The following is a 14,569-nucleotide window of genomic DNA, read 5'->3' as shown; positions in this document are numbered from 1 at the left end:
TGCTATGTGTCGGATTGGCTCATTTAAAAGCAGAAGGAAAAGCACTTGTGACCTCGAGGTCACCGAGGCAGGTTGGCTGCCTCCGTCAAATGTCTTGTAGTCGTGACAGCTCAGGGAGATGACAAGCTGAGCGGACACAGACTCTCTTACAAAGTCCTGTTTGGTTTCAACACCCACTAAGCAAAACAAAATTGTAATTCATGATAAGAAACACCTTTCTAAAATGGATTCATTTATTATGATTAAATTTGTATTTTGTCCTCGACTATCAGCAAGTAAATTAATGACAAGATGAAGGAGAGGTATGAGTTGCTGAAGGAAGATTCATGATGCAAGCCACATGTTTTCTTCATGGTGTATGAAGGCAAAACTGGAGACGTGTAACTGAAGGCTGGGCACCTCCTCAAGGGAAAAGCAGCAGATTGAAAGACTCATCAGATATTCAACTTATGCTGCTATGTCTGTCCTCGGCGTGGAGCGTCTCTAGCGGGAGAACGGTAAAAAGACTTAGCCAAAGACTTAAAGCAAAACACACTCTATATGCACCGGAAAAAGGAGAAAAAAAAAGGATTTGCACATTTCTGAAGACCAAATGGTGCCTCTGCCAAGGAAGCCATCATTGCTTGTATGTTAGCAGGATTAGCATAAAATACAAATTGCGGAGGAAAGGGAAAATGGGTCAAGTAAGAATCTGATGATCAAACTACTGCAAGGGTATTTATTTATCGCAGGCAAATACATATAGAAACGAGGTACATATCTAAAAAAATGGAGGTTATTCTGTTCAAATTCCAACTTGATGTTTGTAACTTCACTGGAAGCCAGAATATGCGTGAATGAAAACAAAGGAAATCTTCTGTCATTGCCGTTCATCCAAAGCAAACAGTGAGTATATCCATCCATCCATCCATTTTCTGAACCGCTTAGTCCCCACGGGGGTAGCGGGAGCGCTAGGTACCCTAACCCTACCAAGCATGTTTTTGGGATGTGGGAGGAAACCGGAGTGCCCGGAGAAAACCCACACGGGCCCGGGGAGAACATGCAAACTCCGCACAGGGATGGCCGGAGGTGGAATCGAACCCGCACCCTTCTAGCTGTGAGGCGGACGTGCTACCCAGTGCCCCACTGAGCCGCCACCAGTGTAAATAAAATGTGTTAATATTCAGTAAAATATTCAATATTAATAATTTAGCAGTGCTATTTATAAAAGTACGTTAACTTTTTTATTTCTATTTATTTACAGTACAGTTAAAATCCACAGATATTAAAAATTCAACTTTAGCAATAAAATAACATGTCAGTCAAAGAGCTTCTAAAATCTGGTATATGAACCGTCCAAAAAATACAATGAAATAATTTTGTGAATTACAAATGTTTACTTATTTAGAGCAGTGCTTAAACAAAACTTACCGGTAATTTCTCTAACAGTGCGGAACACATTCAGTTTTTCTGGATCCAAAGCTTCAATGTCATTATAGACATCCCTGCAAATGATAACGAGACAACAAAAGAATAGGAACAAAGTTGTTATTCTTCAACTTAATTTTTTTTTTCATTTTTGATACAATCAATTATGAGTATGTTCTCACCCTTTAATTCCAGTGATGAGAAAAATCAAATTGCCATTTATTTTTGTGCAATTTACAAACTTGTCAATGTTGCTGGAGTCCACTGTCTGAGCCATCTGTAAACTTGCAGTTCCAATGCCATCGCAAGCTGCAAAATACAGTAAGACAGCAAAATGCATTAAGTTAGTCAAGCCGTTTTTTTTTTATTTTTTAAATTAAGCTAAGGATGTGTTATTGCACATTTTTAGGGGTAAAAAATTCCACACAAACCTTTTAAAAAGTATCTTGATTTTTACAACCACACCCACCTAAAATAAATACATTTTGAAAAAAAAATCACCTTTTGGGCAGATGTCGGAACAAGGAATGCACATCTTGATGCGGTTCTCCTCCACCTCCATGGTGTTACTAGGACACGCTCGCACACAGGAGCTCTGGTCCACCACAAAGTTATCTGAAAAATTTTTTTAACTGTAAATGTCAACTACAGATTGTTATACATGCAGGGTACTTTTGTGAAAGCAATCAAAATAAAAAAAAAGGGTGAAAAGTCACTTTCTTCTGTCTGACTCACAATGGTGGAAAAGACATGATTTTTTTTTTTTAAGCTGCACATAAACTGCTGTCTTTTATTTTGAATAGGAACAGAGCCATCTTAGAAGCAATTCTCTTGATTGATTATTTGAACAAACATATAAACACAAAAGGCTATAAATATAGAAAATAATCCTGTAGGTGGCCATTGTTCAGACATACGTGGACATTTCTTGACACAGAAGGCTCCGTAAGTATATTTTGCCCGAGGGTTGTGTTCAACCTGGAAGGTGGTGGGGTTGTACAGAAATGGCTGTGGACATTGCGTCACGCACGCCCCACTGTCGTTGAAGTTAGTGCATGCCTATTGACAAAACAAAATATTGCACAGTTAGTAAGAAAAGACTGAAGATAAGAAAAATACAATAACTACTATTTACAGTAAATGGTCTTGTGGTAGATTTCAAAATCCAGAGCTGTGTGCATGTATGTGTGTGTGTGTGTGTGCGTGTACTCACAAAGCAGTCAGTGTCTTTTGGACCAAAGCAGCCACCTGCACACTCACGATGGCAGCAGTCACTCACATAGGGGCCAAAACAGCGGCCATCGCACTGCACAGCACACACCGTCTTGGTTACTGTGGATATAGAAATTACATAAAGGACACAGGAAAATCTTTAAACAGCACTCTGAGGGTTGTTTAACATGTACTCAGTCATTTTTTAATGAATATGTCGAAAGAACTATCATTTCAGATGTGTGGTTCAAAATAAAATGGTTGACTTTATTTTAGAATGCTTTTCAACCAAATGACAAGGACAAGAGACACCACGCTGATTTTAGTGTTTTCTTTTATAATGAAAAACAATCCATCGCTAAAAGCATGCCCGGAAGTTTCAATTTCAATAAATTGTGGCTACCAGCTTTCGTCACAACCTCCATTTTCAAAAGGTGACGAACAAATGATCTGAACAAAAAAGAGCAAGAGAGGTCTGAGAATGTCTGTGCACCTTTGGATTGTTGACTTGTAATATAAAAGTCTATAAGTGAGTGTGCTTCTAAACTTTTCTCCCCCAATGACTCAATTGTGCAAATTTAAATATTCCCGATTATTCTGTAATCTTGTCTTTATTGAGAGTAATTTTTCGTTCCGGACTTGCTCGGAAAAGGTGTGGTGCTAACAATTAATTAATTGACAAACTGTTTCACACATTGTTAATTGTGTGGTCAACGCCGAGCAAAGCCGACCTACAGACTCTGCGACTGTGAAGTGAAATGGGGCGAAAAATGAGGAAGCGACCTGCTGTTGCCAGACAAAGACGAAGATGCAACCACTTGTGGTGACTTTTGGCATAACGTGGCGCACAAGTCAGTCAAAAAAATAAAAAGTACAAGGAGAACCCCATATAGGCTAAAGGTTAGCCTAAATCTTCCATTTTACTGAGTACTCTTTTTTTCCCAGATTATAATTACCCTTGAAAATGTCATATAGCTCATTTTCCTTATCATCTGGCGCAGTTAAGCAAAACAGAACGAAAAGGTTGTGAGCGCAAGTAAGGCAATCAAGGATGAATCATCACATGCCTGTGTCTGGTGTGAGATAGAAAGCATGATAATGGGAAACAAGACGGACGGGCCCCCAGTGCTTATCCGCGGCTCATCTGTAACATGTTGCTAGCAGTGATCTCCAAGTTCATTCCTCATTATCTTAATGGGATCATGACCACGAGACAACTGCATCGAGATCTACCCACGTTGAATGCCCGAGATTAGGTGGTGTGACCAGAGAGATGGACGACAGATGAGAAAATGGACGTCAAGGAAAAAAGCCATCAAACAGGAGTAGCTGGGACATAAAACAAACAAAACAATGTATGGGGGTCAATTGCCACGTCTGTGCTTATTTAATTTAACCTGTGGAGAGAATTGCCAATCAAAAATGTGAAGTGAAAAGACAATAGCTGGCATTTGGATTGTCCACTGTAGAGTGCTAATTGTTCCCAAACAAACTTAGATCTTTATATGAGGAGAGTCATGATCAGAGTTGCGTCACACCCCGTAATCGTCGGGGTTATCGGAAGTCCTCTTCTTCCCAAGCCATTTTGAAAAATTCTTTTGTGAACAATCTCTTCCTCTGTTACAATACCCAGAAGATAAAATAAAAAAATTGTGGAACAATCAGCATTCTAGTCCACACTCCTTATCGGCTAAGTCCGAGTTCCAAAGTGGTAATCGCACATACCAGATAATAACATGCAGTTTTGTCCCCATAAAGATGCATTCACACGCAAAGTGACTGATAGGATGGGATGTTAATTGAATACAGTGATGAGAAGAGAAGACAGCAGGCACACACTCTATGATAATCTCAACTTTTTGGGGTGCGACTGCACAGACTAGGAATGGTATCTGAATAAGTTACTCATTTAAGAATCAGTCAGTGTTATGGCAGCAAAACACAGCCCCGGGATGTCTGAACGAGAAATGCAAATCAACCATTCTTTTCAAAAGTGACTTGGAGCAAATCTAATTAATTTATTATGATTAAATAACTCACAGGTTTGACACTGATCTGGTTTCGGTCCCCAGCAACGACCATTACAGGATCGATGGCACTTCTGACCTGCAAAAAAATACGGAAACTATCATTCATGCTTCAACTCATGATTAGTTTTCTTGACATAACACGCCGAAAAAAACTCTACACATCTGGCTGGGAAGTAAAAAAAAAAGGTCATACTTTTCAAGCTTTAGTCAGTGCAATTTTAGCTGGTTTTGGAGAGCTTAATTGACTGTCTGGTAATTGAGTGAGAAGGAAGTGAGCCTGTATAAGTGCAAGAGTGCTGTCCTCTGTCCATCAGCCTCTCCAGATGAGAGCTATTAGCGCTGAGATTTACTCTCATACCCAACATGAGTCTCCATTTTCCGCCTTTCCACTGCATACTTTCATTCTCCATCTACCCTCCCTAATGTATCGCCACACCATGGTTCTCTTTCACTTGATGCCCAACATTGTCATATTCATTTCTCTAGCCTCTTGCTATTTTTTCTCCCCCCTCCTTCGGCCTGACTCCCTCTAGCGTGTTGACGGGTCTCAAGAAGAGGTGGATTGCATTAAAAGTGGTGCAGAAAAACAAATCTAAATGACAGTCTGCTCTGAGTTGCTGCCTCAGAATCTGTAGGCCTGCGAAATCAAATCGGACCAGATTTCATTTAAAGCTCAAGATTTGATCTCTGTCATCTAATAAATTCTTAGTGACTCACAATAAACATGTCCCGGTACTACCCTCATATTTTGCAGTGATCTTTAAACAGTCCCTGAAGATTGCCTTGCTGAGTTCGCTTCCAAACTATGAAGGGCAAGTAAGACATGTCGTGCAGATGTCAAGCTTAATGGAAATAAAAAAAGGGAAATAAAATAATACAATTCCGGTTCAGTTCAATTTGCGTATTTTGATACTCACATGTGGTACTACTGTTTGTGGGCACAACCACGGGATAGAGACCTGAGTTCTTGACAATGTCCTGCCAATGAATGGTGTCCGCGTGACACAGGAAGTTGTTTTGGTGAACGTAGACACCTCCACTTAGGATCTCTGTAAAGATCAAAGAGGAAAACAAATCAATTAGTTGCAGCCAACAATGGATCATATGCTCCTTCAGTGTCATACTTGAAGTATTAAAAGAAAATTTAAATTAAAAATAAAATATGCATAATGTATCCTGTGCCATCTGAGATGAATAATGGACACAATCACATTACATAACACGCTAGGAAGAACATGTAGAACTCAATCAGGGTTTATTTTTATTAACCATAGGTGCAATTTGTGGCCAGGGGAAATCAATTGTTCAATTCTACAACATTAATGATTGTTTTGCGGAAAAAATATTTTGGTTTGTTGATGTACTGTAGCTAAAGTGTTTATTATCAAGCGCTTGTAGTGAAAAATAAAATCTGTACTCATTTGTGAATACGACAAAAAGGAAAATTAATGGACAACAACGCATGACTACTGGAGGAAACCATTATGAAATTCAGGGAGGCAGAACGAATAGATGCGGGCACTTATATCGGTGGTAAGCGTCTGCTGTGAGTGTTTCTCTGTGTTTTATTATTGCAGCAGGGGGATGAATATGATTAAGAATGCGAGGCAAATAATGAACCAATGATCAGGGAAAAAAAAACATGTTAATAAGTCTGTGAGAATGAATAAATTAAGTCTTGAAAAGATTGTTGAAGATTTGCGTAGGGGAAACATGGGATTGTTTATTCTTGTGTTGGACAACTGCAATAATTAATATCGCGGATTGGAAGTACCTCGTGTGACTACCATTAATTCTGCTCTCAAATTTATTTTTCTTAATAAGGATGCCAATGACTTTCAAAAGGAAACCCAGCAAAAAAAAAATACTCAAAAGTACATACTAGACATAAATCTTTCACTTTGTGTAATCCAAAAATTTGAATATGCTTCACTAAGATTGATTCTTAAACCTTTTGATATTTTGTGTTTACAATATCTTGCCAGAATGGAAAGCAGTGATATCGATTAACAGAAGCACACAAGTGATCACAAAATGTGCATATGCTGCAAAATATCAGATTGGTGTCAAGATTTAGACGCAAATAATTGTAATACATACACTGCTATAATACATTGAATCATTTAAACCTTTATATTACATTAAAGGATTTTTTTTCTTCCAGATCAATTGTCACGGGAGAGTGGATGGTAGGCGGGCAATTTAGGGATTATAGTATTAAACCGAAGCAAGGCTGCACATCCGCTTAAAGATGAGGAGACCACCCCCCACCCTCAAGAAAGAAACAAAAAAAAAAAGTTAATTATGACAGTATGGTTGTGAGATATACTATAGGATTGCATCCTTGCTTGTTTTCTTTAATCTTAAATTGGTATAAAATCTTGGTGAGCTGTGTTTTATGGAAAAGCAGAAGGCCTATTCACTGATAAAATAAATCTCTGCGAAAGAATGGAAAACAAAAGAAAATAGATGGAGACAAAAAGACAGGAAAGAGAATATTATCAAGGCAGTCAGTGATTAAAATACGAGCAGAAAAGACCTTCAGGTGGAACGGCAGAGGGCCATTTAGCTTATCAGGGCTGATGTGTGATCAGCCTAATGCTTGAATAAAAATGAGCCTGTCTCCAAAATAAGCTAAATTAAACAGCAGAAGTCAAAGACACAAGGCTAGAGAAAGGAGAAAGCACGTAGGTAAAATAAAGAACACCAAATTTGTTGTTTGCAAAGGCTGTTAGCATGTGCTTGACTAAGGCGACAACAAGTCAGATGGTTGGACCAGAGGGCAAGAATCAATAACAAGTAGAGTCTTATAAAAAGAAAAGGAGGTACTGGTCATCTTGATAGAGCAGGTCAAATGATAAATTGAACAGGATTGAAGACAAGGTCTGAAAATGAAGACAACAATTTATTGACCTTAGATACAGCTGAACAGGGAAACGGATAACTGCATTTCTGTGGAACATTTTGACCTGAACTATCAAGTTTCACATGACTGAGATCCCAACTAAACATAGATATTTGACTTGTACCTGCAGCAAATGATCAATATCATGTCCTCTAAAAAAAAAAAAAAAAAGCAGTGGAAAAGAAATCTATAATGTACAATCATAGGTGTCAAACTCAAGGCCCGGGGGCCAGATACGGCCCGTCACATGATTTTATATGAAATTGTGCATTGACTTCATGTGGGACGCACGGAGCCTTTGGCAGGGCATTCAGACCATCACGGATTACAAGCCCGCGCCGCAGAGCTGTGAGGGCGACGTCCGTCTGCTCAATGACCTCAACCGCTTCTTTGCTCGCTTCGACGCTCAGAACAGCACTTGCCCGCTGAAGGCCACTCCCCCTTCACACGAGCTGCCCCTGTGCCTCTCCGCCGACAGCGTGAGGAGGGCGCTTGCCGCCATCAACATCCGTAAGGCGGCGGGCCCTGACAACATCCCGGGTCGGGCGCTGAAGGACTGCGCTGGTGAGCTGACGGATGTCTTCACGGACATCTTTAACACTTCCCTGCAGCAGGCCATCGTCCCATCGTGTTTCAAAGCTGCCACCATCGTACCTGTGCCGAAGAAACCCGCTCCGTCCTGCTTCAATGACTACCGCCCCGTGGCACTTACGCCCATCATCATGAAGTGCTTTGAGCGGCTTGTCATGGAGCACATCCGATCCGTTCTCCCCCCCACCATTGACCCCTTCCAGTTTGCGTATCGAGCCAAGCGGTCTTCTGAGGATGCCATCTGCTCTGCCCTCCACTCGGCCCTCACCCACCTGGAGAGGAGGGACTCGTATGTGAGATTGCTGTTTGTGGACTTCAGTTCTGCCTTCAACACCATTGTGCCACAACGCCTCGTCAGCAAACTTGACGCGCTGGGCCTCAGTACCTACCTCTGCAACTGGCTACTGGACTTCCTCTGTCAGAGGCCGCAGGTAGTACGTGTTGGCGACAAAATCTCCGCCAGCATCACGCTGAGCACGGGGGCCCCCCAAGGCTGCGTGCTCAGTCCGCTGCTCTTCACCCTCCTGACACATGACTGCACTGCAACCTACAGCGACAACCGTATCGTGAAGTTTGCTGACGACACGACTCTGGTGGGTCTCATCACCAAGGGAGACGAGACTCAATACAGGCTGGAGGTTGACCTTCTGACCACGTGGTGCAGGGACAACAATCTCCTGCTGAACGTCGACAAGACCAAGGAGATTGCTGTGGACTTCCGGAAGGGTCGAACCCAACACCTGCCGCTGACCATCGACGGTGCTGTGGTGGAGAGAGTGAGCAGCGCCAAGTTCCTGGGGGTGCACATCAGTGAGGATCTCTCCTGGTCCACCAACACCGCATCACTGGCAAAGAAAGCCCAGCGCCGCCTGTACTTCCTGCGGAAACTCAGGCGAGCGAGCGCTCCTCCGGCCGTCATGACTGCATTTTACCGCGGCACCATTGAGAGCGTCCTCTCCAGCTGTATTGCTGTTTGGGGTGGCGGCTGCACTGACTACAACTTGAAGGCCCTGCAGCGCATAGTGAACACTGCTGGTAAGATTGCTGGTGCTTCGCTCCCCTCCTTGAAGGACATTTACACCTCCCATCTCACCCGCAAGGCGACCACGATTGTGAGTGATGCGAGTCACCCCGCTCACTCTTTGTTCGAGCTTCTGCCCTCTGGGAGGAGGTACAGAAGCCTGCGCTCCCGCACCACCAGACTCTCAAACAGCTTCATACTCCAGGCTGTTAGGATCCTGAACTCGCTCTCCCGTTCTGCGTAGCGTCCTGTACTTTTGCTGTCTGAACTGTCTGAATGCACACTGGCTCTTATTATTTATTATTTATTATTACTCTTATTATTTATTGTTTGTGCCTTTTTGTTTATGATGTTTTTTACTTTTGCGCTATGCTTGCTGGCTCCGTTATTTATTGTGTTATCTGTTTATTTATTATTTATTCATCACTCTTACTATTGATTGTTTGAATTTTTGCCTTCTTGTTTTTATATTGTGTCGCGTACATGTATGTCTATCGTGTTATGTGTCTCGGCACCGTGGGATAGAGAAAAACGTAATTTCGGTCTCTTTGTGTGTTGTGACGTGGAGAGATTGACAATAAAGCTGACTTTGACTTTGACTTTGACTCAATACTAAAATTGTAAATTGTCTTCATTTTTAAAAACTACAGATATTGCTAACAATTTTTATTACCATGCATCTTTTTATAATATTTGAACAATTTTTACTAGTGTCGGATTCTGATAATGGCCAAATTCTGAGTTAAGTGTATTTTTTAAGGGACAATGGCATAGATCACTAAAATTACTAATAATGAACTAAAAACAAAACTAAATATGGATTTCAAGCAGATAATGGTGTCTGAAAATGAATTATGATCATGCTTAGTGTTGCATGCAGTAACACCCTTTCTATACCTGTGGAAAACCGAGATGCACACGAGAGTCCTTTTCATGTTCCATTACCCACCACTGCTCCCATCAATATGTGCTCCACTAACCAAGGTCTTCAGGCTCAGAGGGAATAAAAATATGTACATTATATCAATTATTAAGCGGCCAGAGGCTAGTCTAGGGTCGGCGGGTGAGAAGTCCAAGTGCATTCATTGCGGCTATTTAACTTGTGTGATGAATATAGTTTGGAAGTTAATGGTTAATATTGAAAACGTGAAGGGGTTTCGTGAGCAATCATTCCCTCATTTATGTCTGATATTTTTATGGCGCCCATTAGATTAGAACTAAATTGATCCCAAAGGAAAGTCTGTTAATTAAATTACTCCTAATTTGGATATACACACATATTTAGTGTTTATAAACCAATTTATGCCAATTTCTACTTAGAAGTGGCAGGAAAAAAAAAAAAAAAACGTTTCAAGGAATGTATCACTTGTCTTCCATTTATTAGCAAACCACCTTCTATCTTTAGCCTCACTATCTCCATCACAGAGCGCCATTACTGAGGAATCAATTGATAGCAAGCACAAGTGATGGCCAGTTTTGGACTTCAATTTAACACTCGCCTCTTCAAGATCCACATTAAGGGACTTGCAAATGTGACAATATGAATGTTGTCCTTCAAAAAGAATGTCCCGCTTTCACCCTTCCTGAAGAAGTGAAATATTGAGTGTGACATGGGAGTAATTGCATGGGAAGTAATCAATTAGTCAGACAATTGAAGGAGACCTGAGGTCTGTGTGCTGCCAGGCAAACGGCTCAACTGAATTCTGCTAATGCACACCGAGCTCAATTTGATTCCGTGGGCATAATTGCTCTTTTTTCTTCTTCTTTTAGTAGATAGTGAATGGTTGGAGATCAGAAGGTGGTAGCAATTAAATGACCTTTCCTCAGAGGCACATGGCCACGGGACTCAAATTGTCCTTTTTCACCTTGACCATCCATCCGTTGTCCATCATTTAGCTTCCGTTCCTCATTGAACCTGTGACTCCAACTTCAATTTACGGGCTGTTTTCAAATATTCCTTTAAACTTTATTTTTGCTTCATGACACAGCTCATCTACTTCTAAAATGATTGGTAATAGTGTAACATATTTGTAGCTTAAGCCAATGCTCTTAAATGAGCCGAATACCAGCAGTTCTTAATTTATAAATTCAGAGAATTTGTCAGGCGCACTTTACATGTCGGAAACAAATATAAGCATAACATTGCTTGTTCTTCACGCAAGGTATCGATATGGAAAATCAGGAGCATGAAGCGAAACAAATGAGGGACTGAGAGCCAAAAGGAGAGTGAGAAGAAATGAAAGTGAGAAAGTAAATGAGACAAATAAAGAAAGAGCAGATGGGCCATGAAGAAGTGGATAATGCCTTTGGCGTATACTGCGGGCTTCTGTACATGCGTGCAATGAGAGAAGATCATTCAGCAGATGGGGCCTCAGTTTGGAAGTTTCATTTTAGACAGAAGCAGTGCAGGCGTAGGGGCGTTTAGAAAGATGAATCAACAACATTGAGCAAACAAGAAAGAAGATATTGTAGCTAAAATGAGTACTGAGTGGGGAGGGGGGGGGCAAATTGTGTTCAACCAGAAAACTAATTTGAGGTTATTTTTTTTAGTCGGGCTCTGAAAGTATTCTTCGACCGGGTTCATGTTGATTTGAAAACACACAATTTCACATTGTTTACATTTAAAGTAAGATTGTTTATTCTTTAAGATCCTAAATATTGAATAAACACCCTCAACTTTGATTTCTAATTCATGTTCACAGAGCATCCCCAAACTGTTTTCCTAACATTTTTTTGCGCTTAAGTTGGCTAAGCTTGATTGAAAGGTGCATCGGAGGGAGTCCTATCCTTGCTCAGCCAGGAGACCTCCTTTACCCCATCCTTTAGCCCTCCCCCCCTCCTCAAGTCCGCAGAGTCTATTCACAGCACTCAGCGAGGAAGCCGGGAAAATCAATAAGTGCACTGCTACAATACACTGGCGACAAATTGATTTCATCCAAGGCAATTTCAAACCAAGCAAAATGCACGTGGATTTCATTTTACACCACCTTCCCCCCGATTAGCACTTATGTGGTTAATATATTTAATCCTCTTATATATGTTATATTGTACATCGATTCTATCGACCTCTTTCACCATGTCCTGGGAGCAACTGGCAGTTGAACTAATTTGACAGCCAAGTCAAAGCCTCTGTGATAAATGAGACAGCTGACCCAAAGCCGCCAAAGCACTTGAGGGTAAAAAAAAAAAGTTTTGAACTTTGCTGTAAGATGTCAAATAGTCGATCGACCCTCATGATTCAAACACGGAGAGTGGCTTTGGCATAACAAGTGAGCTGGTGGCTGAGCGAGAAGAAAGGTTGTCAAGAGAATGACAATTAGACCTCAAGTTTGGAAGTGAGTCACAACATTTTATCTGGATTTTATTTTAGTTAATTCAATGCTAACAATATTTTTGCTGAGACTCATTTTATTTATATTCTATTTATTATTATTATCATTATTATCATCATCATCATCATCATCATCATCATCATCATCATCATCATCATCATTATCATTATCATTATCATTATCATTATCATCATCATCATTATCATTATCATTATCATCATTATCATTATTATTATTATTATTATTAAGAGCTGACAGTTAAGCAGTTGAATATTATTTTTGTTTAATTTGAGAAAAATATTTTTAAAGTCATAATCTCTGCTGTTGACTGGTCATTCCACAGTTGCTGATTTAATTAAAATGACTGCTTAAGCTAAAGAAAATTGTTTTTTATTATACTGTATTGCCCAAAAAAAAAAAAAAAAAAAGATCAGAATAAAAAACCCTCAACTGGGAAGATGAACAGTGATGGAGACTCAGCAGAGTCAGACTGCGGCTGTTATACACAACTTCCCTTGCACATAATGGCTGGAGGCCACGGATGGCGCATCAAACAGCGCCCTTTCACAAAGTCCAGCCTGAACTCCCCAAGCACTATACCATCAGCCTGGCACTATAATAAAACGGACCATCTTGGAAAAATAAAGCTGCCAGTGGTGGTATAAAAAAGGAAATTCCCAAAGTGTAGTGCAAACAACATGTAAGAAGAAATCCAAGTTAGAATATAATACACAAGCTCATACGAAAGTTCCACAAACAACTGCTGCATGCTCTGCTGTTTCCTCGGGCTAAAAGAAAGGCGTGAAATACTCGCTAATGATTACTGATCAATTTTCCAGTGGTGGTCACTCCCCCCCCCCCCCCCCCCCCAAAAAAAAAGAAAAAAAAAGATCTTTCACGACCATCAACAGTGTAAATAAAATCTTTTGATTCACACTTAGTTTGGCAACTGCTTTATCAACTTTGCCCTGAGGTTCGAGATACTTTCCATTTGTCAAGAGCTTCATTTCTTTCTGGCTTTTGGGCTCAGAATGCCCAAAGGAAATCCATCAACAAAAATGTCCATTGTTCAAAAGGACACCGAATCACCTACAGGTCTCCAAATCAGCGTTCAGTCTACTAAATGAATGAAAAATAAATTACAGACACTTTAACATTCTTACACCTGAACCAGCCAAATGTCACTCACCTGTGAGGTTCCTCAGACCCAACTGACGCAGTCCAAAGTTTCCATCATGTCTGTAGTTGAGGAAGATGGCAAGCGAGTAGTGGTCCTCATACAACTTTGTCCCTCGGATGATACGCAAGTTCTCCAACGGCAAGTAGTCAAACTGGTTCAGAGCCACCAGGACATAGCCAGTCACTTCTCGGATCGACTGGAAACACAACGATGGCATCTGTTAGTAAATCTTAAAAATGAAAAGAAATACAATTGGAAATAATCAAACAAGGGTCGTCAATGTCTTCTCAGTGAAGACCCTTTCGCTTCTCCTCATTGGCTGGATACATTTATTTTAATCAAAAGAAACAGCTCGATATTTTTCTTTGATTATATTTCTGTATGTTAAAGGCTTGTACATGTGGTATTCCCCTTGGGCTGACTTGGAGTCTTTCCTCGATTGAGCTTTTGCCAACTCGCTGTCTGGGCTGTTTTCTTTCACTGTGTTAAGACCTCTTGCAGGTTAATAGACTCAGAGTGGCGTTCTGCCAGTTGCCTTTGCAATTAGATGTGCTCCTTTGGCCCAATCTGTGTCATCCCTGGACCTGATTCAAATTGCTCTTTTGTTATTGTTTTTTTTTTTTTTTTTGTATAAATGTTCAATTATTCAACAAGAAGAATCATTTAATTTAAATAGTGTTGCAATTTGCCCGCCCACATTGATTTTAGTCTCAGATGCTTCATCTTAAATTGACTTGTTTCATTCCATTTTTAATTTTTTGTGCGACTTTTATGAAAACAGGTAAATAAAGACTGGATCTTTTTGATGCCTCAAGCCATCCATTTGAAAACCAAACAATATTTAAATAATCATATGGCTAGAGAAAATGGTTACGAGTGCAGAATGGAGAC

General features: G+C 40.5%; 1 protein-coding gene across 1 annotated transcript in view; it reads right to left on the bottom strand.

Moving 5' to 3' along the window:
- Positions 1-14,569, bottom strand: part of LOC133160117 (receptor tyrosine-protein kinase erbB-4-like) — a 103,885-nt gene that overhangs the window by 30,050 nt on the left and 59,266 nt on the right. Inside the window, exons 3-10 of the mRNA XM_061287702.1 lie at positions 13,688-13,874; positions 5,567-5,698; positions 4,660-4,725; positions 2,621-2,739; positions 2,325-2,466; positions 1,909-2,022; positions 1,590-1,716; positions 1,411-1,484 (exon numbers count right to left, since the gene is read on the bottom strand). Of these exons, the coding sequence (XP_061143686.1) occupies positions 1,411-1,484; positions 1,590-1,716; positions 1,909-2,022; positions 2,325-2,466; positions 2,621-2,739; positions 4,660-4,725; positions 5,567-5,698; positions 13,688-13,874 (961 nt within the window). The remainder of the gene's footprint in view (positions 1-1,410; positions 1,485-1,589; positions 1,717-1,908; positions 2,023-2,324; positions 2,467-2,620; positions 2,740-4,659; positions 4,726-5,566; positions 5,699-13,687; positions 13,875-14,569) is intronic.

This window comes from Syngnathus typhle, linkage group LG9, assembly GCF_033458585.1.
Source record: "Syngnathus typhle isolate RoL2023-S1 ecotype Sweden linkage group LG9, RoL_Styp_1.0, whole genome shotgun sequence".
Lineage (NCBI taxonomy): Eukaryota > Metazoa > Chordata > Actinopteri > Syngnathiformes > Syngnathidae > Syngnathus > Syngnathus typhle.
Note: the sequence above shows the minus strand (reverse complement) of the source record. Positions and strands in the feature narration are given on the sequence as shown.